At 47.6% G+C, this 27308-nt stretch overlaps 1 protein-coding gene across 10 annotated transcripts in view; it reads left to right on the top strand.

Moving 5' to 3' along the window:
- The window catches only part of ITPR1 (inositol 1,4,5-trisphosphate receptor type 1), a 161430-nt gene that overhangs the window by 20682 nt on the left and 113440 nt on the right, over positions 1–27308 (top strand). For all 10 annotated transcript variants that reach the window (XM_054280942.1, XM_054280938.1, XM_054280937.1 and 7 more), the window contains exon 4: positions 26364–26479. In XM_054280942.1, coding sequence (XP_054136917.1) covers positions 26364–26479 — 116 coding nt within the window. The remainder of the gene's footprint in view (positions 1–26363; positions 26480–27308) is intronic.

Here is a 27308-nt window from a genome sequence, read left to right as displayed (position 1 = left end):
AGCCATTCTTGATGTTAAAATTGTATGGAAGAATAAAAGCAGATTTGACTGAGACTGCTGGGTGCAGAGGGAGGCGGAGGGAGAGACAGAGCGAGAGGAAAGAATGAGAAAAAGGCAATTCTTGCTAGCACAGTTTAGGAACTGCAAGTACAGAGAGACATTTGTCTGACATAAAACACCGTGGTTAGACATTGTAAATGTTCTCATATTACTTATAATTTATACAGGGAGAGAGAATGGTGTGAACCTTTTCCAACCTTTGTAGTTACTTCAGTGAAGCTTTCATGGGGAGGTTTATGCTTAATGGTAAATGGCAACAAAAGTCATAAAATTTTAGCAGGCTTTTCTCTTATTTATACACATACTTTGTAAGTGTAGTCTGAGATAAAATGCTTTCTGTGATAAACATGTTCAGAAGAAGTAATTGCGGAGTTTATCACCTCATCCTCGCCAGAAATGGAAAATACTCCATTTTTATGCAGCAGCTGGGTGGGGCTTGGAGCAGCCTGGGGTAGGGGAGGGTGTCCCTGCCATGGCAGGGGATGGAAGTTGGGTGAGTTTTGGGGTCCCTTCCAGCCCAAACCATCCAGAATCATGCTGGTCAGCACAGCAGCTGCAGCCTGAGGAGTGGGGTCAGGCACTGGTGATAGTGAAGGAATGTTCTGAAATCTTCTTGGAGCAAGAAGAAACTGAATCAGATGGAGGTGACCTGGATTGTACCCTTACAGGGGACTGGGGAAACACTTCAGTGGTTCTGTGACCTGCTTTGTGTCCCTGTGCTCCAAGGGCTCCAGGTGCAGGTCAGTCCCCTCTGGGAGGGACCCTGAGCCTGGCACCTCTGGCCAGGCTTGGGCATCTCCTTTTTGGTACCATTGTTTGAGAAGTCATTCTGAGCTTCTTAGAGCAGCTCTGTCCTCTGTGGGCAGATGTAAAACTGTTGTAAATACAAATTTCATGCTTAATCAACGTGAGGAGAGATCTCTAGAAGCAAGATTGACTGCTTAGATACATATAGATGATTCCAAGAAAATTCAGTGTGAAACTCAAGCCTGTCTATCCAGTGGCAGAATGAATCCACCCTGCTTTTTCCCTCACCACAGGTGCTTCAGGTTGTAAAAAGTCATGTTGCCAAGGCTACACTTAATCCCTTGCATCTGGTGGCAGCAGCAAGGCCCTGCTCTGGAGGGTGGGGGATTTTCTTTGCACTTCAGGCCCTGTAAATGGAGCAGAGCTGCTGTGCACAGAGTGGGGGTGTGTGACAGAGGGGGGTTTGGCAGCAGCGCCTCAATGCGAGCACGTTCTGTCACTAAACACTGCTAACCTGCTGCTGCTGTGAAAATAGCCCTGCCTGAGCAATGTGTTCCTAAAAACAGCCCCTTCCCAGCTGAGCTGGGTTTGTGAGCTGGGAAATCTCTGCTTGGAGGCAGAGGAGGAATCTGGGACTGAGGATGGTGGGACAGGAGATGGGCCGGAGCTGGAGGGACAGGAGGAGCGGAGGCATCCTGGGGACACCAGCACTGCCTGTGTTGACAGGAGCGGTGGGAAAAGCTGGCTGGAAGATGGAGCTGGTGATGGGAGAGCCCTGGAAAGGGTGAGGGGCAGGGAGAGCAGAGAGACAGAGAGGGGGTGATGCTTGGGATTGGAGTGCGGAGTAAAAGTGCAAAGGAGATGGTTTAAAAAAAAATAATTCCAGGCTTATTAGATGGAAAAAAGTGCAGTGCTGGAGCTGGAAGGAGCTCCAGAGGAAGGTAGTGCAGCACACTCAAGTTCCTGTGAGTGTTTACCTGCAGCTATTTCACGTGTTAAATGCTATGGTGCCTCTAAGTCATTAAAATATTCATTTGATCACTGGAAGGTGTGAAGGCTGATTCTTCTTCTTGCTCTTTTCCATCCCAAGCAGAATTATTTAGCACCTGAGGTCAGTGGTTTGAGGTTGGATGGCAATTATGGTGTAAGATTCCAGTGGATTTTTTTTATTCTGGCTTTCTGTGTCCACTTTAAATACAGTGGTTTGGGTGTGTTTGGGTTTTTTTCAAGTGCAGCATTTCTCTGGCCCTTCGTGCCTCCAGCTCCAAACAATTCAAAAGTCCTCTAAAACTGCTTTTCCAAATGTGAAGACTGAAGAGTGCATTCATTAGAGTTTCTTTTTAGTAATGTTAATATGCAAATGAAGGATTTTTTACTTAACTGTTGTAAATGTACTGTGTACAGATGAGATTCCTGGAAGAAATCCTACTTGTGTGAGTCTCCAAAAAAAGACTGAGTGTGACATTCCCTTAGTTATCTGCACTTCTTTAAACAGAAAAGACATTTAATGTTTTTATTAAGCTCCAATTGCCATAGCTGAAGAGGGGCTATAAATGAATTTCCTTTGAACGTGCATGGATTGATGTGGGAAGTGTGAACTGGAGCTGACCCTCAGCTGGGCTGGAGCTGCAATTTCCACTGGAAATCATTCCTGAAACACGCACAGATCCTTATTCTGCAGGTGCCACTCAGCCCTGCCCTGGTGCAGGAGCTGCAGCAGAGCCCAGGGCTGGAGGTTTGGTGTGGAGCTGCTGCTCTGTGCTCTCAGTGAGCTGGGCTGTGCATTTGCAGGGTTTAATTTGTGTTCATTGGTGCTGGAGCTGCTGCTCTGTGCTCTCAGTGAGCTGGGCTGTGCATTTGCAGGGTTTAATTTGTGTTCATTGGTGCTGGGGCTGCTGCTCTGTGCTCTCAGTGAGCTGGGCTGTGCATTTGCAGGGTTTAATTTGTGTTCATTGGTGCTGGGGCTGCTGCTCTGTGCTCTCAGGAACCTGGACTGTGCATTTTTAGGGGTTTATTTGTGTTCTTTGGTGCTGGAGCTGCTGCTCTGTGCTCTCAGTGAGCTGGACTGTGCATTTACAGGGGTTTATTTGTGTTCATTGGTGCTGGAGCTGCTGCTCTGTGCTCTCAGTGAGCTGGGCTGTGCATTTACAGGGGTTTATTTGTGTTCCTTGGTGCTGGAGCACAGCCCTGCACCCAGCCAAACGTGTTTGTTTAATGCAAGACACTGCTACTACAGCAAAACAGTCTGGCTGACAGGCTTCTCAGGAAATTCCTTGCAGCTCTTTATTTGGGATGCAGAGCTGTGTGCCAGCCTCCCAGCAGCTCTGCAATAAACTCTGGCAGCAAGGGCACTCACTGGGTTAATTTGTCCAGCAGCTCCCTCCTTGCAGAACATTGTTTTAGCAGTTGCTGGGCAACACTCTTTTTTTGGCAAGATGTTCAAGGAATGAACCCATATCTTGGACTTAAAATACCCTCATGGCGGAGCAGGAGAGGAGTAGTTCAGACTCTGTTTGTTCTTTTATGCTGCTCCACGCTGTGCTCCTGGGGCTGCTGCTGCCTGTGCAGGTGCTGGGGGCCAGCCCTGGGGCTCGGCCTCGGAGCTGCAGCGGGAGGAGCTCCCCAGGCAGCTTTAATTTATCATATATGGCTGTGAAACTGGATTTAGTGTGGATCATGGAATGGCTTGGGTTGGAAGGGACCTTGTACCTCATCCAGTGCTACCCCTGCCATGGCAGGGACGCTTTCCAATGTCCCAGGTTGGTCCAAGCCCCATCCAACCTGGCCTTGGGCACTGCCAAGGATCCAGGGGCAGCCACAGCTGTGCCAGGGCCTGCCCACCCTCCATTCCTTCCAACATCCACAGTTTTGATGGATGTTCTGCAGTTATCCCCGTGCTCAGCCCTGCTGAAGCCAATGTGCTTCTCCCTGGCAGAAATGTTTTCTATTTTGTCCTTCACAGCTTTGCCATCACCGATCTGAACCCTCCCCACTCCTGCTTTGTGCTGAATGAAGGAAACTCCATATGAAGGAAAAATATGAAGGAAATCTGTGATTCATGCAGGTCTGCTGGAGGCTCTGCAATCCTGTTGCACACATACACATGATTTACCCTTATTTAGCCAGGGCAAGCTTGTTTGTGCTTTGCCATCAGGGCTGAGATTAGGGATTCCTTCAGCTGGAGAGTCACGTAGTTCATTTCCCAAACACTTCTGAAAATTAAAAAACAAGCTAAAACAAACACCCAGGTCCCTGTGCCTGTTGGTTTTGGAGGAGTGTGAGCAGCAGATCGTGCCCTTGGGGTGCTGCAGTGCCACCCCTGTGTTCAGCAGGAGTTTTCTGTGGGATCAGATCAGCCTGAGGCTGCTGTGGGCAGCCTTGAATCCTCTCCACGCACACTTTTCCTGCTCTGCTGTGGGGAAAGGGATGATAGCAGCTTTTTAAACTTTGATGTGAAGTAGCCTGAGTTGTTTGACTCTCTCAGCTGAGTTGGAGTGGGTGTTGTGCAGAGGTTTGAGCTGGAGTGATGGTGAAGAGGATGGGACAGACCTGAGCTGCACAGCCAGTCTGGGCTTCCTTTCCTTCTGAGCATGGAGTTTCTCATGCTGCTGAAATGCCTGCCTGCATTCATTAAGGTGCCTGGGTTAAGGAATATTTAAACTGGACTCTAAATATGGTTTCTTTTTCTTTTCCCCCTCTGATAGTAGCAGTTCAAATAGCAGGATTTGTTTTTCGTGCAGGAAGCAGAACTTTGGGGAGTGCCCGAGTGCTGGGGCCAAAGCCTTCTTGCAGAGACATCCATCACTTGCAATAGAAACTCCTTCCCAATTTTGAGATGTCCAAGTCAGATTAAAATGCCTGTGCTGAATACCAGAAGTAGCAAGTGGAGCATAATAGTGAATACCCACTTAAACCAACTTCTGTTTTGTAGACAAACACCACAAAAAGAAAAAAGATGCCTCTTACCCCCCTTTCAGAACGAGTAAAAATCAAAATAAGAAGTGTAAAATCAAAATAAGTTGTTTTAGGTTGTTTGATGGAAAAGCAGAACTATAAAAATACAGTCTGTTGTTGTGCCTATATTTTTTTAATTCAAAATTGAAGCATTGAGCATTTTGAGTAAAAAAAAAAATCTTTCAGTCTTGCTGAATTAGGGTGTAGTTAAATCTGAAATACATTTTGCTGCCTTGATGAGGAATCTTCCAGTATTTATAGAGCTGCACTAGAAAACTGCCAACTGCTTGTATGCATTTGAATTTGCTGCCCTTTATAAGATGAAGAAATCCTGAATCCTGCCTCTGAATTGTGAAACTGTAGCCCACTGCAGCCTACGTGCAAGCAGATGTTGGGGACAATTGCCACTGCAGCATTTAGATATTATAAAAAAGCTGGGAAGTTGGAAGTGTTGCTTTTCCATGCAGACAAGCTTGCTTTACATCTGCTGAGGCTTGGGCTGCCCTGAGCAGGGGGATGCAGGGATCCATGGGAAGGTTGGTTGGGATTTTTATCATGGAGAGTGAATTGGGAAATTGGTGTTATTTCATCTCCCACATCTCTTGCAGTGGTTCCTTACAAGTTTGGGGGAATTAATTGTGATGGAGTACCAGGATATCCCAAAGACATCCTGATTGTGGTGCTCTGTTACCCAGAGCAGCTGTGGCTGCCCTGGCAGTGTCCCAGGCCAGGCTGGATGGTTCCTGGGACAGGGGGAGCTGTCCCTGCCATGGCAGGCTGGCAGTGGGATCAGCTTTAAGGTCCCTTCCACCCCAGACCCTGCAGGGATTCTGTGCTGATGTGCTTAGCGGGGATAAATGACTGGCTGAATAATCGCTGGTTTGCTCAGGGTTATTTCTGTGTCCCACTGATGGGTGCTGAGATGGGTGGGAAGGGTCCGTGGGGCACAGATCCATGTGACAGCTGGGGACAGAGGAGGGGCTGGCTCTGGGGCACACACACTGGCTGGGCTGTGTTTCCCTGCTCTCTGTGCCCAGACAGCTGTCTGCCAACTTGTGGGCTTCAGGAGCTTTCATCTGGGGTGTCTGCATGGAGATGGGGGCAGAGCAAAGCCCCTTTGAAACAGAAAGTGCCATTAAAATGCGTAACTGGAGCGCTGTGTGAAGCCCCATCTGTTGGTTCAGGTACAGCAGGGGAAGGATGGGGATTTAATTTACTGTTATCTCTCTCCTGGGGAGAAGTTTGATGTGTCCCTCTGCAGATGGGGGTGGCAGTTCCATCCTGACGTGTCCCTGTGTGGGACGGGGGGGCTGGCTGTGCCCAAAACTGAAGAAATGAACAAAATGCTCTTTTGAGCACTTACTCTTTCTCAACTCTTGCAGGTCTGAGCCTTTTCCCCGTGGAAAGCTCAGGGTATTTCAGGTAGGATCGAGGAAGGGATTGCCAAAAAGCAGTGCTGAGCTATTAAGTAGAGCAGTTGTGTTAATAAACCTGGTCCCAACCTTGTAGACAAAAGAATACTGTGGCTTTGTTGCCATAGTTTCAGTGCAAAATCTGACCTTAGCTACAATAACATTCGGTTAGAAAGAACTAGCTAATCAGTTTTCTAAAATTAGTGTGTTCCCTAGTACATAAGCCAGTATGAACAGGATATTTAATGAAATATTATACTTAGTCACAAGAGCCCAAGGGAGTGAAATGCCTTGATGAATTGTGGGGGTGGGGTGACATTGGTGCCTATCTTTTAATATAGCAAAGTTATTAAAATTTGTGGCTTGCTTAATATTTAGAGCAGCGAAGTGTGTTCCTCTGTGCACCCCATCAGTTGTGCTCTGCTCTTGGAGAGGCTCTCAGAGTCAGTTCTGTGAGCTGGCAGCGTTGAGGTGCTGGGGAGCCTCAGCAATCCCAGGCACTTCCACAGGGCCTGCAGGTGAAGCTCAGGGTGGGTGCTGTGTTTGCTGCCAGCACAGGCTCTGCTCTGCAGGGGAAGGACTCTCACTCCTTTAGGAGGATGCAGACAGATGGATAATGTCATCAATCGTGTGGAAAAAGCCCTGTGTGTGAGGACAGGAGTCCCCCAGGTGCTGGGAGCACCTTGAGCTGCACGTTCATTATCTAAAGTGCTGAGAGCCTCAGGTGAGGTGTGGGGTGTAAAATCCTGCTGGCAGCCCAGAGCACCTCTGAGATGCCTTTATTGTGCCCAGGCTCACTGACCTGGCCCTGGGTGAGATTTTATCCCACTGTGGTAACTTAGAGCCAAAGATTTGTTTCTTTGCAGTGCAGGAGCTGTGATGAATTATTGTTTTCTTCTGTGCAAGCTGGTTATTTGGGCATAAATATAACAAATACAAAATAGGCAAGGCTGGGGTGGGAGGCTGGGTGGGCTGTTCTTCTCTTCTGTTTGGAGTTTTTTGGAGCTGTGTTCACCTGCTGTTGGGTGCTTGAGACACCAAAATACACAGGGAAAGGTTTTTTAGGCAAGGATCATCTAAATGATGCTTCCCACTTTGGTGGGAGCTTTTGGAATTTGATGGCCAGTGGGTTAAAGTTACCAGGGGATCATCAGCTCTGTGGCAGGGCTCTGTAGCTGTGGTTAGTGCTGGTATTCAGTCTGAAGCAGCTGTAGCTCCCTTGAAGGCATTGCCAGGACTGGGCTGTGGGCTGTGCTGGGTGTGTGGGAGCACAAACATTCGCTGCCAAACACACTCAGGTTTGGTTCAGAGCAGCATTTGCAGCTTGCAAGTGCTGACGCTTGCAGGGCTGAGCCTCAGCACAGCCTCCTGGCTCGCCTTGCCTGGATTGCTGATAGCACCCAGGGAAGGTGGGATCTGTGCTCCTCCAGTTCACACCTAGATTTGCATGGTGATGCTGCAGGAGTTTGGTTTTTAGGTCTGCCTTCCCCAGTAAGCTTTAGGGAGCCACATCTGGCCTCTGGAGCTTTTTCCCCTTGACATTTCTCTGTGCCCAGGTTTGATTTCCTCTCATCCCTGGCCTTGCTGTGCTCATGGGGTGTTTGGTTGCTCAGAGGGAGCAGGTGAATAATCCCCGGGACACCCCTGGGGAACTCACCTGTGCCAAACTCCTCAGTCTGTTTCGTGTCATCTCCCTTCTCTTGCGTTCAGGGCACAATAAAGTTCTGTGCTGCTTGCAGTTGCAGGAAATTATACTAAAAACCTCAATTATTTTACTTAGAAAATAAGGCTTTATACTTCAAAACGAGTTACAGTTCATAAGTATTTTCAGTTCAGGTTGTTTACTTGCAGAGACCAGAGATAAATATGCCAAGTGCCCATATCAAGGAGGCCCTGCAGGTGCTGTGTCCAAGTGCCGCATGGAAGTCATTAGTCCAAGAGGAACCCAACCCAGAAGTTAAATAATTTCCCTTCTGATTTTCTGGGCAGCCTGTTCCTCACTGAGCAAGAGTCCTGGCTGTGGTGGTGTCTCAGGGAGGTGAAGCTGTGGGTGCTTGTGTTGGAGAGCAGCCCGAAGGAACGTGGAGAGGCTGCCAGCAGAGCCATGAGATGTGCTGTGAGGGGCTGCAGAGCTTGCCAGGTGTGCTCAGCAAGCACCCTGTGCCACTCACAGCTCCCGCCCTGCTGGGGATGGAATATCTGCCCTTCTCCTGCAGGATCTGGAGTCACCCCTCAGCATGAAGGGTGCTGCTCCCTGTGTCAGCACCTGGGTGGGATCCCTCTCCTCCAGCTGCATTTTCACACTGCTGCCTGCACAGCCAGGTGCCAGTGCTGATCTGTCAAGCTCCTGCTCATTTGGGGCCTGGGTGTATAAAAACCTCCAGTCTTTGCTGCCTGACTCGAAAGTTTGTGATCCAAACTCCAGGGAACAAGTGAGCTGTTGCTGAAGGCTCTTGTCTCTGAGAACTGCTTTGCGTGTTTTTGCCATTCTGAGAGGAATTTGCTGCTTTGAGGTCAGTCTTGAGAAGCACCTGACTGGATCTTTAGGCATAAACTGTTTGTTTCCTTGCTTGGCAAGTGGCTGCCTGGGGGTAGGGAGCTGCAAAAATCCTGGATTGGCTTTAGTGGCCCCTGACAAATGTGTAGAAGCAGCCTTATGTCTCACATGAGTGTGGAAACACCAGAATAGCCATTACAGATTGACACTGACTGCAGTGTGCCTTGGAAATTTTGTTCTGATGAACAACTGTTCAGTCAGAGAGGAGCTCGAGGGACTTGTGTGTTAGGGCTAACACTTCTTCATTCCTAATTTGTGAAAATAGTCAGCCCTGAGCCCTCAGTGTTGGCCGCGCTCATCTGTTTTGGTTATGTAATGTACACAAGTTCAGTGGAAACATAACTCCTCGTGTTGTGGTTGGGGAGCCTTTGTGGAGCTCTCAGTGAGATGTTCAGGGGAAGAAATCTCCTGCAAGCAGAGAAACCATGACAGTGCTGCAAACACTGCCACAGGATCCTCCCCTGCCTGAACAGAGCAAATGATGCCTGGGCTGGGTTTTATTGAGGATACAGAGCTGTGCTATGCAGGAGCAATCTGGTAGCACTTAGACCTTGCATTTAGTGAATGTCAACCCTTTTATTTGTCGAGGTTAAAAATTATACAGGGAAAAAATAAACACAGAACTTGCAGGCATGAGGAAGTGAGGGAGCTGGATGAGGGAGCAGCCATCCTGAAAAGGAAAAAATCTGAGCTAGAGCTGCAAAAATGCCTTCCCTCCCTTTGGAGCAGCACGTGATCTGCAGGCAGCACCAGCTGGCTTTGAGCAGCCCAGGGGCAGAGCTTTGGGCTGCTGGTGGCCCAAACCTCTGGGAGCCAGTGCAAAGGGGCTGCTTTGGGCTGGGGATCCAGCCCTCAGCCGCTCCTGCTGCTGTGGTTTATTGTCAGAGGAAGAGGAATGAATCTCAGCGTTAGTAGTGTGGGGACAGGGAGGGTTCAGTCCCCCCTAAAGGGCAGGACAGGAGCAGGGAGGGCTGAGCTGGTGTTCCCTTGGGTGCTCTCCCAAACCCCTCCCAAAAGCAGGAATTGCAGTGCTGATCTGGTAAAAGCTCCACTCCAGCTTTGGTTTCCAGCACCGAGTGCAGGATCTGTGGTGCTGCCTGGGCACAAATGGCTCCAGCACAGAGCCTTGCTCAGCCCCTGCATTTCCAGGGGCATTTAGCTGGGATTTATGGCAAAGGCATCCAGGTGCCTTTGGCTTCTTGCTCATGTCAACACCAGGACTGAGCAAAGACCCTTTTGGAGCCTTTGGTGCAACTTTCCTGGGGGTAGCCTTGACTGACTTTGTTCTGCCCTTCAGAAGTGCATTTTCCTTGTGGATTGGAGAGCAAATCATGTCCCCTGTTGAGGTGATTGCCACAAAAACTGCTCAGAAACTGAGGTTCTGTAAGAGAGACTGGATCACCACGTTTTCCTGGGCAATGAGAATTGTGTGTTTGCTCCGGGAGCAGTGGGCACTATTATGGGATGGTGGCTCTGTAGGGAGAGTGATCCTCCCCTGGTACAAAGTGCATCCTCAGTAAACAGGAATGGCAGCACCCCGAGCTCCTGCCTTGGGGGCTGGAGGGAAATCTGAAGGCAATATAGATTTTACAAATAACGTTCTTGGTTGGCATTGACAAGCTTTAAAATAAGTGAGGAATTTTTCCTCCCACTCCCTGTCAGGCAGATGGCCTTGGTCATGAAAAATGACAATGAGGAGAAGATCCTTCAAATATGATCTATAAGATTTAATCCCAAATATAATTTTTTCCATATGCAGCCTGTCATGTGCTGCAAGTTTTTGTGTTCTGAGATGATTTGGGCAACTTGACAGATGATAATTCTGCATTGGGACCAGAATTTGCCTGCAGAGAACTCTGGGTTTTAACAGCTTATTTGTATTGCAGTCTCCTTACAGGTTCATGTGTTTATTTCTGTATGTATATATAAACAAATAAACATTGTAGGAGAAAGGAGTACAACATATAGAGGTGATTTTATGTTTAATTGTAGCAGCTTATGCTATGAATATCTACTAATATTTCACAGCAGCTCCTTTTAATCTTAATATCACAGTTGACATTTAATTTGTAGTTTTTATTTGATGCAGAAATACCTGAGAAGGATGTTATCATGTTTATTTTTTAGTTTTTAGGTGCAGTTACCTTGAAATATCAGAAGGCATCACCACAGCTGCTCAGTGTTCCCATTCCTCATTGCTGAGCAATACTGGGAGGACCTTGAAGGCACAGGAGTAGCAGGGAGAGCTGTAAGGGGAAGAAATGAGATTTAATCTGTGCCTTTATGCAGGGTTTGATTGAGGGGGAAGCCCTGCAGCTGTGCTGAGGCTGTTTCAGAGGGGTGTCACAATTCCCTGGGCTGCCTCTGCACCCATTAAATGGAGAGAGGGGGTTCTGGAAAGAAGGGAAGGAAAATCTCAGCAAGGTTTTGAGATCTGGGGTCCACGTGGTGTTCTTATTCTTCCCACTAATAAGTAAAACAGTCTTCAGAATCAAACAGGAGAAAATATTCTGTTCTTCCAGCTTCTCCATGAATCCCTTGCTGAGAAAAAAATATGAAAATATCCAAGTTTATTTTTTGAAATTCAGGTTTTTCATTTTTTGAAATTCTCCCTTACTGAGAAAAAAAAAGAAAATATCCAAGTTTTTCATTTTTTGAAATTCAGAAGCTCATCCCAAAACCTCAGAGAAAAAGTAAAATTCTTTGGGGGGAAAAACCCATAAAAATGGGTTCTTGTTTTCAGTCCATTTGCAGGGACAGGGGATTTTTCTGAGCAGAAATTCCTTTCTTTGAGCTTTCAGTGTTATTTCCCTACCTGATGGCTGCATAAATTTGTTCTGAGGCTCCTTCCCCAAGGTTTGCTCCTGCCTAAAGCCAGAAGGGGCTGGGGGAGCCCTGTGCATCTCACACTGAATTAATTCCTCCTTGCTGTACCTTGTGTTCCCTCCAGGTATTTGCACTGTTTGCATTTGCTGTTCTCTTTCTTGTACCTTTGCTGGGTTTGTCTGTCTGCTCTGGCTTTTTAGAAGTCTGCTCAGCCTGGTCCTTGCTCTGATGTTTAATGCAGGATTGAAGTTAAACATTGTGTTGGGAGCTCGATATCAAAGTCTTCAAAAACCAAAAATAAAAGGGGGAAAAAAGTGTGAAGTGAAGAAGCTGCAGCCTTAGACTGAAAAACTCAGGAACTTTGAAAGCAAAACTTTTATCTGTCAGAGATTTTGAAGTGCCTGTCACTGAATGTTCCTTCCTTCAGTGCTGGTGGAGGCTCATCTCAGAAACCCACAGTGACTCAGCTACTTTGAATATCTGTTGTGTGGCGCGTGTTGGAAGCTCCCAGAGTTTCTCCCGCCTCCAAATGTGGTTTTTATTGGTGGATAATCCACTGGCAGTATCTTGTGCACTGTGCTAATTTAAACCACGCTGCCAATATTTAGGTTTTTCAAGTGTAAAGGCGTAGTGCCCTGATATTGGTGAGTAGAAAGGAGAATGTTTGTTTATAAATGTTTATTATTTTGTAAGTGTAAAGGTAAGCTTACCCAGATTTTTGTTCCAGATAAATGCTGTACAGCACTAAATGTCCTCAAGGGTGAGATTTGCCTTGTGCTGTTTTATGTCCTCAAGCTCTTTGGGAATGATGTGGGAGAGTTGGTTCTGGACAGAGCTCATGCTGAAGCACTCAGGTGACCCAGTGAGAGTTTCTCAATGTGTCAGAGGGAATTTTTGAGCAGATCCTGGGTAAATGCACACAAACCAGGGCAGATCCTGAGTAAATGCACACAAACCAGGGCAGATCCTGAGTAAATATACACAAACCAGGGCAGATCCTGGGTAAATGCACACAAACCAGAGCAGATCCTGGGTAAATACACACAAACCAGGGCAGATCCTGGGTAAATACACACAAACCGGGGCAGATCCTGGGTAAATGCACACAAACCAGAGCAGATCCTGAGTAAATATACACAAACCAGAGCAGATCCTGAGTAAATATACACAAACCAGAGCAGATCCTGAGTACATACATGCAAACCAGAGCTGGTGGAGTGTACAGGAAGGAACCACGTGGCTGTGGTTGGGCTGCAATAACCTTTTAATCCCTGTTTTACTCTCCTGATGATGGCAGGAATAGATGATAGGACTGGATATTTGTGATGGTTGGGAGAGGAAGGTGTCCAGTGGAATAAGCTTTCCCCAGATGTGGCTCCACAGGAATTCTCCATCCATCTGATGGAGCTCTGACAGCATAGGGAGGCTTTGGGTGCCACCTCCAGCTGCCAGCTGTGGATTTTGGGGCTCTGATGGAGCCAGTCCCACCTCTGGCTGTAGTTTACACAGGTGCTGAGCTGCCGAGGCTGTGCAGCCACTGCTGTGCTGAGCTCCCAGCACTCATCCCTGCTCTCTCCTGCATTTCCCCTGTGCAGAAGGGTTGCCATGGAGGAGAGCGTGGGGTGGGAGTGGGCAGGAGCAGCTGCCTGGGGCACTGGGGGAGGATGCTCCAGCAAGGCTGCTCTGCAGGCAGTCCTGGCGATCTGTGCTGTCCGGGGCTCTGTGCATCCCTTGGGGAGATGGGCTGTGGGGAAGGGTGTGGGCAAAGTGGCTTTCCCTGCACTGCTCGGGAGGGAGGAGGTGACAACCTCATGGGCATGGTGGCCCTCATGGACGTTTGGGTTTAGTCAAGTTCCTTGTCCATCCTGTGTGCATTTCTGCACTGTTTAAACCCATTTTAAAAGAGCCTGGACATGGCACTCATTGCCCTGGTTTAGTTGGTGAGGAGGTGTCTGCTCATAGGCTGGACTTGATCTCTTTTCCAACCTAGCTCGTTCTGTAATTCTGCCCCTTCAAGGATGTGCAGAACAACTCTGTTACTGCTTTGAAAGTCCTCTGCAGGTTTTTAATCTGTTCCTTTGAAAGTCCTCTTTTTAATCTAGCAAAGTTTTTAATCTAGCAAAAGGGTGTTCTGATGGGGAACTGACGGATCCATCTGCTCCATCACAGTGGGTTTATCAACAGTTTCAGTTTAAATATTTTTAGTGAAAAAGTTGATTTGTGTATGTAACAGGCATATGGCTCAAGGCTTGTACTCAGCAGCTGTTTGGGTGTATTTATTAGGAAAAGCACCACGCAGGGGTGTTGGGTAAGAGAATCTCGTTCTCTGGGGTGAGGTTGGGGTGTGTGAAGTCACTCAGAGCCCACGGGCAGCCCAGGAGTGCAGCTGGAAGCTGTCTCAGCTCAGCGGTCATTGGTGCCCCCAGACGTGGGACACAGTGTCTGGGAGTGTGGGCAAGCTGATGACAACTTTCCAGACATGTTACATCAAAGAAATGGAGATAATGTGCATGCAGACTGTCACACTGGCAGTGTCTGTAGTAGAGCAGCTCAGGGCTGGAGCAGCAAACCTGTTCCATCCCTGTGTGCTGTTCTGTCCCTGCTCGGAGCTGCTGTCACACTTCAGCCCCAGTATTGTCCTGTAAAAATACAGGGTTGTTCTCACGTGTCATGGAAGAGATTTGGCGCAGCAACTGCTCTGCAGTGCACGTGATTCTCCAGCAGCTCATCTGGTTCTCCTCAAATCCGGAGTTTTTGTCACATTTTTAACCATGCCTGCAGTGGCTTCACCTTGTAAAAAAAGCCTTCAAAGCTTTTGGTATGAGCAAGAGGGGAAATCTCGCAGTGGAAGTGCTGCCACAGGGCACCTGTGGCACTTGTGTTCATTAGTGGTTCTCTGTTTCTGCAAGAGCTGGAGGTCATGGAAACACAACTCACTGAGCTTGTCCCAGCCAATATCTTTTGTTTGGACCCACAATTCTTTCCTGAAGTAGTTTTGCATCTCACTTACGTGTAGTATCATAAGTGCTCCTTAATAAAAAGGAATGGATTTGTTCTGCAAATCCCTGAGGTGCAGTTTGTGTATTTGATGGAAAGGGGCAGACTTCTGGAATGTTTTCAATGAACCAAGAGAAGGCACAGTTGGGATTGTGAAGTTCACCTTTAAAAGTCCAGAGGCTTGGCAGACAATTTTACCTTGTTGTTCCTCGGGGTGTCCTCTTCACAGCAGCTCAGTAAAATGGGAAATACATGTGGAAAGTCCCAAGTGCTTATCCAGATTGAAAAGCTCAGGGAACTGCAGATAATCAGCTTTCACATCTTTTTCATGTAGTTTTTTTTTTGTTTTTTATATAACTTCCTTGTCCTCAGATGTTTTGAGGGGAATTTGTGTTCTGTTTGTGCCATTTATCTTGGAATAAGGTTCAGCTATTTCATCAGGACAGTTTGCACTTTGCATGATGGAGTCTTTGGATAACATCAATTGCCTGGGTTTCATTTGGGATTTGCTGAAACAGTTATTCCTGAATCTGGTTTTTTTTGAGCATCTCTAATACCAAGGACCCTTGCAATCCAGGTTTCATAACTTGTGTCTGGTTTATCATGTGGGAGTTGCTTGTTGGATTGAGAGGTTGAGAATTTTGTTTTTTTCCAAAGGTTGGAATTGTGGGTAAAAATGATTCCTGTGGTCATCAGGTGAGTAACACAGTCCAGTGCTGCCTCGTGCTGCTGTGTCACCATTTCAGGCTGTCCCAGCATGGCTTTCACCTCCTGCTCTGCAGACCCTCAGCTGTAAATTGATATTATCAAATCTGTGGCATAGAATCAGATTTTTTTGGTTGCTTCTGCTGTTTCTGAAAGCCAGGATTTTGTGCAGAAAAGGGAAATTCTTCTGAAACCTGATTAAATTAGTCTGGAACCTGAAATCCTGCAAATCAAGGCGCAAAACTGGTGTAGATCTGGAAGTAGAGACTGGACCACCTGACACAACCAGAAAGCAGTTCTAATGCAATTATGATACAATTAATAATTGGAAATAAAGACAATAATTGAAACAAATGAAGGAAGAGAACGGAAAGGAGCAGACAATGCTAGAAGAAGATTTCAGTTCATTTTTCTGAACTTGGAAGGTTATTTCTGCTTGGAGGCTACTGGCAGGGATGGTGTTTGTGAGCCAGGACGACTCTTTGGGTGGATTTGAGTGTAGGATGCTTTCAGTGGTGCAGCTGGTGTTATTTAATAATTCTCCCAGCCCATCCATCACTTCTGAATCCAGCATTCTCCCTCCCTGATTCATGTGTTATCATTGTGTCAGTAAGGCAGCCTGAAAATGGCTGAAAACAGTGAAAATACCTAATTATTGTTCTTTGTGGAAAAGGAAGTTTTTAAATAGGTGTAACACAAAGCAGCCTGAATACATTTATTTTCTGTGGTGTTTTCAGGCACACACAGGATATTCTTTTTACTGGGTGTTTTTGTCTCCAGGATTTCAGGGCAATAAGGGAGGCGTTGTCAGCACCTAAACCAAGAATTCTTTGCTTTGTAGTTGCACATGGAGTTAAAGAAGTGAATCTGTGGTTTTCTTTGCAGGTGTGCTTTAACTTGGCATATCCTGGGAAGTTCTGGTGTTCCTGGGGGCTCTCACAGCCTGTTCTCCTCAGCTGTGATTAACCAAGGAGCCAGAGGAGCTGCTCTGTCTGTTGGAGCATAGACACCAAGTTAACAGAGTGTTTATTTCTGCAGAAGGCTCACACTGGGAGCGTGGATGGAACGTCCCTGAGATGGATGATAGCGTGTTCCGCTTCTTTTGCTGGAAGACAGTGAACTAGTAGAGCAGGCAGAAATAAATTCAATTACATCCACGCGTTTAAAAAAGAGGAAAACAACAGCTCAGCTGAAGCTGAAAAAGGAGCAGTTTCTCCTCAGTAGCTCTGTGTTCGGAAGGACTTGGGCAGCTCCGTGCAGCAGGTGAATTACATCCCTGTGGGACACACGGAGCATCCCCAGGATCTGGGGTTTTCCTTGCAGGCTTTGTCTTAAGCTGCACCAGGGAAATTTGGGTTAGATGTTAGAAAAAAGTTGTTTACAGAAAGGGAGATGAAGTTCTGGAGTGGCCTGCCTGGGAGGGGTGGTGGAGTCCCCATCCCTGGGTGTGTTTAACAAAGCCTGGATGTGGCACTGGGTGCCAGGGTTTGGCTGAGGTGTTGGGGCTGGGTTGGCCTCCATCATCTTGAAAGTCTCTTCAAACCTGGTCATTCTGTGAATTCTGGGAATTTTGGGGCTGGGGAGGTGCTGGAGTCCCCGTCCCTGGGTGTGTTTAACAAAGCCTGGATGTGGCACTGGGTGCCAGGGTTGAGTTGAAGTGCTGGGGCTGGGTTGGACTCGATGATGTTGACGTTCTCCTCCAGCCTGGTGGTTCTGTGTCTCTCAGGTGCTTCAGGAGCAGGCAGGTGCCCCGTGGGCGTCTCTCACAGCGTCTTTGGTTGGTGTTTGCAGTGGCAGCCCTGCAGTGCCAGCCCCACGGAGCCCAGGACGTGCTGCCAGGGGGGTACCGCCTGCAGGCCCATCCTGGCAGGCAGTGCTCGTGCCCAGGCCCAGGAACACGTGCAGTTCCCATCTGCAGTGCAGCCCGGCGGGGCTGGCTGCCTCCCATCCCTGCCTGCGCTCAGCTGCGCATCCAGCGCGGCTCCGCTGCCTTGGCTCCCGCCGCTCGCTGCCCTTATTTGGTAACGCACAGCTCCGAGCTCTGCCTGCAAGGGGCTCTTTTACTGCTTTGGGGACTATTTTCCACTTTCATTTTTGATCTCTAAAGCCGTGGATTGTGTTTCAGCAGCGCTGCTGGCACAGCTTAACTCCTAAGTGCTGTCAGACTGGAATATTGTGCTTTTCAGAAGTGCTTGGCTGTTTTACTCTCTGCTTTGCTGCTGCAGAGGCAATATATGGCAGCACTTGTGTTTACGGGGTATATACACCTTGTCAGCATAACCTGCTTATTAAAATGACTTCCAGAGTGCATCCTTCAGCGCTGGGATTGCGTTCTGGAGGCCAGGCTTTAATTAGCTGTATGATTTGTTGGCGTTTTCCGTGCTGTGTTCCCGGGAGGGGAAGCGGCGCCCAGCGCCGAGCGAGCTTGGACAGATTGAGCTGCATCACTTGCTGGGGCTCAGCAGAGCATCTCTGGGCCCCTGCCAGAGAGGATGGGGACTGTTTAAAGTGGAGAGAAGGGAGAGGCCTTCGGGAGGTGGAAGGCTCAAGCCCAGCAACACAAAGCAAGAATCAGACTTGCAGACTCGGAGCAGATGTGGGCAGGGGTGTTGTGCTGGGTTTGCAGCACAGCTGGGCAGGAGGACTCTGCTCTGCTCAGCTCCGGGGTGTTGTTTCCCAGAGTTAAGGCAGGCCCGGGTTTTTTTGCATTTATCTTTGCTTTATTAGGCCAGTTTCTGGAAGGCTGAGTGTCTGTGGCAGCTCAAAGCTCCTGGGTGCTGCCCATGTCTGCCCACAGTGTTGGTCACAGCTGGCTGTGCTCTGTGAGCTCTGCAGAGGAGACACCAGCTCGGGAATTCGCTCAGAATCTGTCAAAGGCTGCTCTCAGTTGGCTCATCCAGAGAGGAGGAGGGTGGGCACGTGGCAGTGCGACAGGGAAGGATCCATGGTGTGGGAACTGTGGTTAGAAAAGAAAGTGTCAGTGCTGTGCTGTGACAAAAAGTGCAGTTGCTGCCTTGGAAAATACAGAAAAAGGAGCATTGCTAAAAACCAGTAATTATTTTTTCCAGTTTTTCTTTCTGGCAGAGCCTCAAGTGAAGCTTCTTGTACTTCCAGAAAGGTTTGAGAGAAAATCCAGGAGGGAAATGGGCAGGAAGGCCCCTGACCAATCTTGCATCTCAGTAGCTGTGGGACAGAGGAGCCTGCAGGTACTGCTGGGAGAGGCAGAACTTCTCTTCTGCCATGTCTGTGTGGAGAGGGAAGCAAATCATGGCAGGAATCTGTAAAAATGAATGGATTAATACAGAGATAGTGGAGTGCTGGAAGGGATCCCTTCAGGTGTTGTGCCAGGAGCGGAGCTGATTCTGCCCTTGGAAGGGAGGGATGAGCTGAGGAATCTCTCCAGGGGCTCCCAGCCCTGTGGACCTGCGTTTGGAATCCTGCAGGAGGCAGTGGGCTGGCAGTTCAGGAGGGTGCAGAAGGAAAGAAACAAATAAAGCAATTCAGGCAAAGGATCCCAAGCGCTTCATTAGCTTAGGAAAAATTGAAGCACTAAATCCAATTTTATTATTTCTTCCATTCTTCCAAGCAAGACCTCAATAATATTATCAAATATTTATTTAATCTCTCTACATACTTTTTTGGCAATGCAGTTTTTCTTTAAGCCAAATCCATTTAAGAGCTGAAAATGGAGTTGCTTTATTGAACAGCTGAAAAATTTGCCTTTTCTCTTGCGTGATGCTGTGGCGGTTCATTCCTTGAGAAACACACACGAAATGTTTTTAAATAGAAGTGACTTTTATTATGCTGTTCAGTCAGCTCTGTCTAATAGCAGAACAGTATTCTTTCCATGCTGGTCAACACTGACGCTTCCAGAGGAGGTTTGAAATTTGATCTTCCTTGTTCTTCCTGTGCTCAGGCTGTCCAAGCTTTCCCTGCCTCCTGCCCCCACTTCCTGCCCTGTTTTCAGCAGGAACTTTCATCTGGAAAAGCAGCAGCAAGTGAAGAAGCAAATGTGAGAGTGAAATCCAAGGGGTGAGCAGCCAAAATGAAATGAAATTCAGCCAGAAAATAAATATGCTTTGGCTTACTGCCAGGGTGAGATGTAGACTGAAAAGACCCAAAGATTTTGAGGAGGGGATGTCACAGGGTTCCTGTCCTGAGAATTGTGTTGGTGTCTCACAGGGAGATTTGTCATGGGAACTATTGAAATGGAGATTGGGAATGTCTTCCTGGGTCAAGGATCCAGCTCTCAGGCTGGGACAAAGGCTGGAGCCACAACCATGTGGCTTCTGCAACTCCTGTGGCATTATTTTGCTGAATTCCCTTCATATGAAGTACAAATCCTTCTCCTTGTGTGTAAAAATGGATTTTCAGTGCTTGTGAAGGAGAGAAAGGGATGGCAGTTCAATTTGTCCGGGTGATCTCTTGTTCAGGGTTTCTTTTCATGCTGGACCAGAGGTGGAGCTGAGGCAAGACAGAAACCCTCAGTGGGACCAGCAGCTTCCTTGGGATCCTGGTTAGCTCTCATTAATGTGTGCAGCCCTGAACCCCTCACTTGAGGGGTTTTTTCTCTCTTTTCCCCTCTCCTCAACATGGAGAGATTTTTTTCCTGACTTGGTTCTGTTATTAGCCACCATCAAGGTGCTTTGATGATCTATAAAGAGATTATTCTAAAGCTGCTTCTCCTGGTTGAAGTTACCCATTGTGTCCATAAATGAGACTGTACCTTAATGCTTCTCACTGTGTCATTAGCAGCTTTCTCTGAGGGAATTTGCTGTTTTGCCATCTCAGATCTCCTGTAGCCAGTGTTGCCCATCCAGGAACACATCATCCATTGTGATGGCAAGGAGAGGAATGGTTTTAGGAATGGTTTTCTTGCTTTTTTACCCTGAGTGGATGTCAGATGGGATATGGTGTAGTTAAATCAGTGGGGTTTTGGGTTTTTTTCCTTTCTGCTTGTGCTGCTCTCCCTTCTGGCTCTGTGTTTTCATCCAGCATCTTCCCTCAGTACCAGAGATAGAAAAAAGCATCTGGTCTTTCCTGCAAATGTTTCCTTTTGGAACTGCCTGTATATCCAGTGTCTAAATATTTCTCTCTTTTCGAGTAGCAGTTTTCTTTTTGAAGGAGACCAAAGAGGTTACGTGTAGAAATAAAACAAACACTGCTGTGTTCTGAGCTCTTTGGGACACAAGGTGTTTACTTAAAGGTGCATTTCTCAGGTCAGCTTTAGCAGACATTGATATTCAGAGTCCAGCTCTCAGGTGGATCATTTTTCTCTCTCTGAAATCTCTGCTCAGTCTTCTCCTTTTGCTTTGATACCTCAGCTCCAAGTTAAGAACAATTACATTATTTCCTGTGTTGTTACAGCTTGAACAAATGAAGCAGCAATTCCCACTGGTAGAGCTTTGCATAAATGAATATAATACAAGAGGGTGGTTACCCTCGTGTCTTGCAGATAGGAGTTGAGGGTGGTTATTTTAACATAGAAATTAAAATATATTTAGATCACAAATTGTGCACGCTCTCAATTTAAATGTTGGTTGCAAGGGTGATTTTCCCCCCTTTATTCTGCTTTAAAAAGCAAAGTGTTGAAAGCCCTTGAAACGCAAGATGCAGCAGCACAAAGCAGGGAGGTAACAGACGTCACCACAGCAGAAAGCACTAATAAATTCTGTCATGTAATTAGCTCAGGGTTTGAATCCTGAGTGATTGGGCTCTTTGCAGAGGGAGGGGATTGCTGTGGGGTCTTTGGGCCTGGGATGGAATCCCAGAATGGGTTGGGTTGGGTAGGAAGGACCATGGCAGGGACACCTTCCACCGTCCCAGGGTGCTGGGAGTCCCATCCAGCCTGGCCTTGGGCACTGCCTGGGATCCAGGGGCAGCCCCAGATTTCCCTGTTCCACACCAGCCCTGCTCACCTGTGCTCAGTGTCCCCTCCTGTGGGATGGCAGAACTGCTGGCAGCATGGTTGGGAATTCAGAGGAGCTCTTCCCCCAGGCTGAATGCGCAGGGTTTGGTTTCTTGCTGGGGTGGAGCTGTGGGTGGCTGGAGCTCCTTTGGGACCTCAAAACTCTGCTCTGATCCGAGCTGTGCTCCCAGCAAAGCTTCATCGCTAGAACTGAGAGTGAAAGGATGTCTTCTCATCACAAAGGGAGTCATCGCAGTAGGATCAGGTTCTTTTTTCTCCCTCCTCATGGAAATGCAGGAATGATTAATAATCAACACATTTCTGTAGCTGCTTTTGTTCTATATTCTTTGAGCCTCTTAGGCTGTCATCTATTAATTTCAAATCTCAGAGGGAACAAGTATAAAATAGAAGATGGAGTAATCCAAGGGTTTCTGAAAAGGTGAAACTTGTCTGTGACTGAATATATGCATTTTGTGTTATTCTTTAAGTCTCCTGTGTGAAAATACTGCATTTGAGCACAAGAGAGGTCTTCATTTTGTCTTTAAATAAACTCATCTTGTGGAGCATTACCATCCTTGTGAGTGTATTAAAGCTGTGCAATTTCATAAATACAAAGTCAACAACTTCTATTTACAGTATGTCCATCATTGCCAGCTACGTTACTTCTTCATTGCTGCTATTCTTTCATATTTAAAGTAAAAAGAAAAGATACTATCAGTGTGTTTGTTCTCTCCTGTGAGCAGGCTTTGGCCTAGGGAAAATATCAGGTATCTAAGTATAGAAAAGTCTGAAGAGAAAATGCTAAATTTCAGCAGGGAATTGCTGGTTTTCTTTTAATTTTAGTTTCGCTGTGCAAAAATGAGTTTGGTTTTTCCAAGTAATGAAGAAACAGCTGTGTTGGTGTTAAATATTCAGTGGATTTGTAAGTGACTTATTTAAAGATCTTCATCTTTATAAGATTTCCCTCATTTGAAAGCACCCTAAAGTATGGTTTTTGTGAGGGGGAGTAATTTCTCTTGGTTCTTACCTTTCTCCAGTTGGCATTTTGGAGAGTCTGGGTTTAAACCCCGAAATAACGACACACCTTTTTGTTGCCAGCAGAGTATTTGATTCCTGCTCTCTCCAACTGCAGAAAAGTTGGTGAGGGCCTTCTCCTAAGTGCTTAAAATAGGCAGTGGAGATTTGGAAAAAATGATGAGTGGTGGATTGCACAACCAGCCTGGCTGGAGCTGGAACTGCTTCCAGATCTTTCTGGAATGCGTGTGCTGGAGAAGGGCAGGGGAGGGAAATGGGCTGGGGCCCCCAAAACCAAGTTGGGCTCTGGCAGCAGCCGGGATGGAGCCACAAAAAAGAGAGGGGAGAGACTGCGAGGGCAAGGAGGGACAGGGAATGGCTCCCAGTGCCAGGGGCAGGGATGGAGGGGAGATTGGGATTACATCCTTCCCTGGCAGGGTGGGCAGCCCTGGCGCAGGTGCCCAGAGCAGCCGGGGCTGCCCCTGATCCCTGGCAGTGCCCAAGGCCAGGCTGGACACTGGGGCTGGAGCACCTGGGACAGTGGGAGGGGTCCCTGCCATGGCAGGGGGGGCACTGGGTGGGCTCTGAGGTCCCTTCCAGTCCAAGACATTCCATGATTCCATGAACCTTTGCCATTCTCTGAAAGGTGTTTGATGTTGTCTGGTGGATTTGGGTGGCAGCAGTGTGTGCTCAGGAGCTTTCTGAGCTGTCCCATAGACCAAAAGTTAGACTGACATAGTGGCAACACTTAATGCCCTAAACAGTGGGAGAAACTCTCAATGGGAGACTGGAGTTGCATGGGAGTGTTTGACTTAGGTATTTCCAGGCAGTTTTGTGTGAAAGAAGGTGGTGATGTCTTGAGTGGGCTCTGAAATACTCAACTCCCTTCTCCCATCATTTCAGTCTCTGTAACCTTTTTGCAAATTTGCAATTTTGGACAAATCTTACAATATATTTTCAAATAATCTTATTAATGTGCTTCCTAAATGTGGCTTAAAATCATATGTGGTGGAATCCATGGTAAGGAAAAGCTGTCTTTGTTGGGTTTTTCGTTGTGCTGTGAGAGCAAAAGTTGGGCATTTGAGCTGTGGTTGGTTGCTTGGGGTTGGACTGGAGGGAAGGGTTGGAAGTTTGGAATCTGCTGGGATGGGAAGGAGCACAGTCTAGTCCAGAAGAGAGAGAAGATAAAGGAGCAAATGAAAAGCATGAGATGGAAAGAATGGCAGTTGGAATAACGTTGCTGGCAAGTTTCCCTCTGCCTTGAACCCCAAAATACTTGGGAACACGGGGGTTTCTGCCCTTCCCAGGATCCTTGCTTTGCCAACTCCTCTGTGCTGCCGGTGCACGCGGAGGGTAACCAATCCCTGCTGTGATATTTCGGGAGCTGCAGGTGGCAGAGGCCCACGTGGGCTGTGAGTGTCCCACCAGTGAGAGCTCTCATCCCTCACGTGGTGCAGCCTCGCTTTGTTCCGTACGGAGCGCTCGCTGAGGGAGGAGCAGGATTTAGCTGACAAGAACTGAAATGCACGTTTCATGTGTGCCCATGGAGCATTCCTCTTCCTGAAGGGGTAGTGTAGGATTATGCAATCCCTTTTTCCTGCAGGGCCTTTGTTGGGTGCTCAGGCTTGATGTATCATCATTTCATCAACAGTGACGTAGTATTTTATTTTTATACTACCTCATTGTGCAATTCTGCCATTTTTCACTGTGTATCATGAAGATCTGAAAGGAAAATGCATTCCTTCCTGGTTAATATGCAACAAACAGTCTATAAAAAGATGTCGTTACTGTGCAGTAATTGCTTTATTTATCACCTTTCCTATGTGGCTCAAGCTGCTCGAATCACTGAGCGGAGCAGGGAGCTGATGCTTTGGGCTCCTTTGGCTTCACTTTTAATTTTTGGCTTTGAATTTTTGGTTCTTGTTGTAGAACTAGACCTAAATTCCATAAGGATGGTGTCTGACAAGCACGGGTTTATCTTGCAGAGTCATCAGGACTGTGGGTTACAGATCAATGACCACGATGGTGCTCAGCCAGCACATCCTTGACGTTGTAAACATCCCAGGCAGAGGGGTCTGGAGAGCTAAAACTCTTCTGGCCAGAGAGTTCATGTAGTTTGACCTGTGGCGAAATACATTTGGTGGCCATATGAAGGTGAATAAGGCAAAGTTGAACTTCTCAGCCACTTCAGAAATAGATTTCATAGAATAAATACTAGAGAATAAATCTATTGGGTGCTTTTCATTGTTTGTTTTAGATCTGTAGCTTTGTTACTAGGGAGAAAACCTAAGGAAAACATGTTATGCCTTCCCTTCTTGCACTGGACAAGGTCAAACTCTTGTAGCCCTCTCTGGGTGCTTCAGGCAGGAGAGGGGTTACTTGCAGTTAACAGTTTGGAAGTTTAGCCTAACTTGACAACTTTCTTGACTGAATAAAGGATGGAAAGAAGTGCACTGTGACTAAATCTAGCATACAATTAATTCTTCTCTGCAGTTCTGTGTGTTAATTGCTGTCATTGTGTGAACTGATGGTTTAAGCAAAAATAGAAAATTTTATAACTGGTGTGTTGCTTACAATGCAGAGCCTTAGCTCCAAGTGCCAGCCCGCAGTGGCTTTTTGAATCTCTGCTGCGCTGTCAATCTCTGTGAATCATCCTGGTGGAAATGGAAAAAAGGGTGAGGAGCAAACCTGGGAAGTGTGGTTTGCACTTTTCCCGGTGCTCCAGCAGCCCCAGGCTGGCAGTGGGGATAAGTGGAGCTGAGTGTTTGTGCAGAGCTGCAGCTCAGTGTCCTGAGCTCTGTCCTTCCCCAGGGTCACTGTCAGAGGGCCCCAGTGCCGTGCCCAGCTCCTGCTGGATCTGGTTTTGGGGTCCTGGGCTGGTAAAGCAGGGTGCAATGGGATCATCTCTAAGGTCCTTCCAAGCCAAACCATTCTGGGATGCTTTGCCCTTCTGTGAAAGGTGTTTGGTGTTGCCTGGTGTGCCCTGGGGATGGATTGAAGGAAAGGCATGAGGAGGGTGACAGTGTCCATCTCAAACAGCATCTACAGGTGAAATTACCAAGGTCTGTCTGAGCCCCTTCAGCAACTCCAGCCTGTGGCAGAGCTGCCATGACCTGTCTCCAGCATGGGGTGTCTCCCTTTCTGCTTGATGTGCATCCAGAGTGTCCATGAACAAACAGCTCTGCTTTACAGGCACAGAGGATAAACCCCAGGTGGGTTTCTCCTCACCTTGCTGCTCCCCAAATTGTGGTGCTGGTCCATGGGGATGCACCAGGAACCTGGACAAAGGCTGTGTGAATGAGGAGCCTGAGCCTGACATCCACTCTGCTGCCAGAGAGGCTGGGAACAGCCTCCTGGCTCTTCTGGCACTTTGTTTGAACTTGTGAGCTGCTACTTTAGGCGCTGCCTTTGAATAGCTGAATTTATTTTTTTGCGTGTTCCGTTGCTTGGCGACGACAGGAGGAAAAACAGTCACTGCAGCTCATGTGGGTTTATTACTGATAAGTTAGCATCTCTGATACAGAAATGTATTTTTAATAAGACTAATGAGCTGTGATTCCTGGCTTTAGCCAGGCAGAATGTTAAATAAACTGTGTTGCTGCACTGGGTATAGAACCTGACACCCTGAGGGGTTTGATGTTACCTCAAGCCATGCCTTGAATGCCTGTGCTTGTGCAGGCTGTCGTTTGAGGGTATTTTATGCTGCTGCCACTTCATTAGGTGAGGACTTGCTCCTATTTTTTTGCCCAGTTTTTCCTATCAATAGAAAGGATTTGATTTAAGAACTAAAGTGACAACAGCAGTGAAAAAATCCAAAGCAAAAAGCCCCCAGCCTGGCAGAGTTTACGTGCTGAAGTACAGAAACTCCAAGCTGAAAGTGCAGAACCCGAGTCTGCTTGCCTGGGAAAGCACTGGAACGTGTTCCCATTTTAGTCTGGTACCGTTTTTGACTGGGACAAGTTATAAATTTTCTGCTCTTGCATCAGATGTTGGCAGCAGCAGTTAGTTTTTATCATGCATGGGGCGACATTCCTGTTGCTCAGAAAAGCATTCGTCTGATCAGGAGCATTTTGGAATTTGTTTATAAAGCTTTCCTTGCCGCTGGAATAGCTGGAGAGCGTTAGCAGCAGGAATGCAGATGCTGGTGAGAGGCTGAAGCTGTGTTTGTTGCCTGTTTTTCTAGATTGCCTGTTCAAGCTGTGTCCCATGAACCGCTACTCGGCGCAGAAGCAGTTCTGGAAGGCAGCAAAGCCCGGGGCCAACAGCACCACGGATGCTGTGCTGCTCAACAAACTGCACGTGAGTATCCCTCGGCAGGGCCCTCCTCACACCCAGCCTGCTCCAGACAAGCGTTTCCAGCTTGGCACAGTTATGGAGGAGACACTGAGCGTATGTAGAAATAAATCAGCGTGCGAGATTCCTTTGGAGACGTTCAGTCCAAGTCTTCAATCCTCTGATTTATGGCACAATCACAGGATAAGCTGAGTTGGGAGGGACCCACAGGGATCATCCCAGCTCCTGGCCCTGCGCAGACGCCCCAGCAATCCCACCCAGTCCCCAAAGTGCTGTCCAATGCTGTGGCAGCTTTGGGGCTGTGCCCATTCCTTGGGGAGCCTGGGCAGTGCCAGCATCCTCTGGGGGAAGAGCCTGTCCCAAAAATCCAACCAAACCTGCCCTGGCACAGCTCCAGCTGTTCCCTGGGTTCTGTCTGAGTCACAGAAAGTGGATGGAACCCCCTCCTGTTCTGCCCAAGGTCTGTGTCCCCCAGTGCTATGCCCATGATACTGGGGTAGCCCTGGGAGCTCTTGTCTTTAACCTGAGGTAGAGTTAATGGTGCTCCAAGGGAGCGTTTTGGGTGTTAAAGGCATGAAAAAGGGACCCTTGAAACAATTGCTCAGAGGATTCTCAGGCCCTGCATCCCAGCATGGGAAACCAGGAGCTGCTGATCAATCTATTGGGACTGCCCAAACAAACATTGCTGCTGTTGATGTATGGGAAGGTTGATGGGTAATTATGAGTAATTATAAGGCCAGGCAGCCTCTCCTTCCTTATTAGCTTGCAGTATTTAATATTTTCTGGGTAAAATGTTGACATTCAGCAGCTGAAAACTCAGTAAGGCAGTTGATTG

The sequence above is a fragment of the Melozone crissalis genome, unplaced genomic scaffold (genome assembly GCF_028551555.1).
Source record: "Melozone crissalis strain CALT ecotype California unplaced genomic scaffold, PUWL_Pcris_2 ptg000029l_1, whole genome shotgun sequence".
Classification (NCBI taxonomy): domain Eukaryota; kingdom Metazoa; phylum Chordata; class Aves; order Passeriformes; family Passerellidae; genus Melozone; species Melozone crissalis.
Note: the sequence above shows the minus strand (reverse complement) of the source record. Positions and strands in the feature narration are given on the sequence as shown.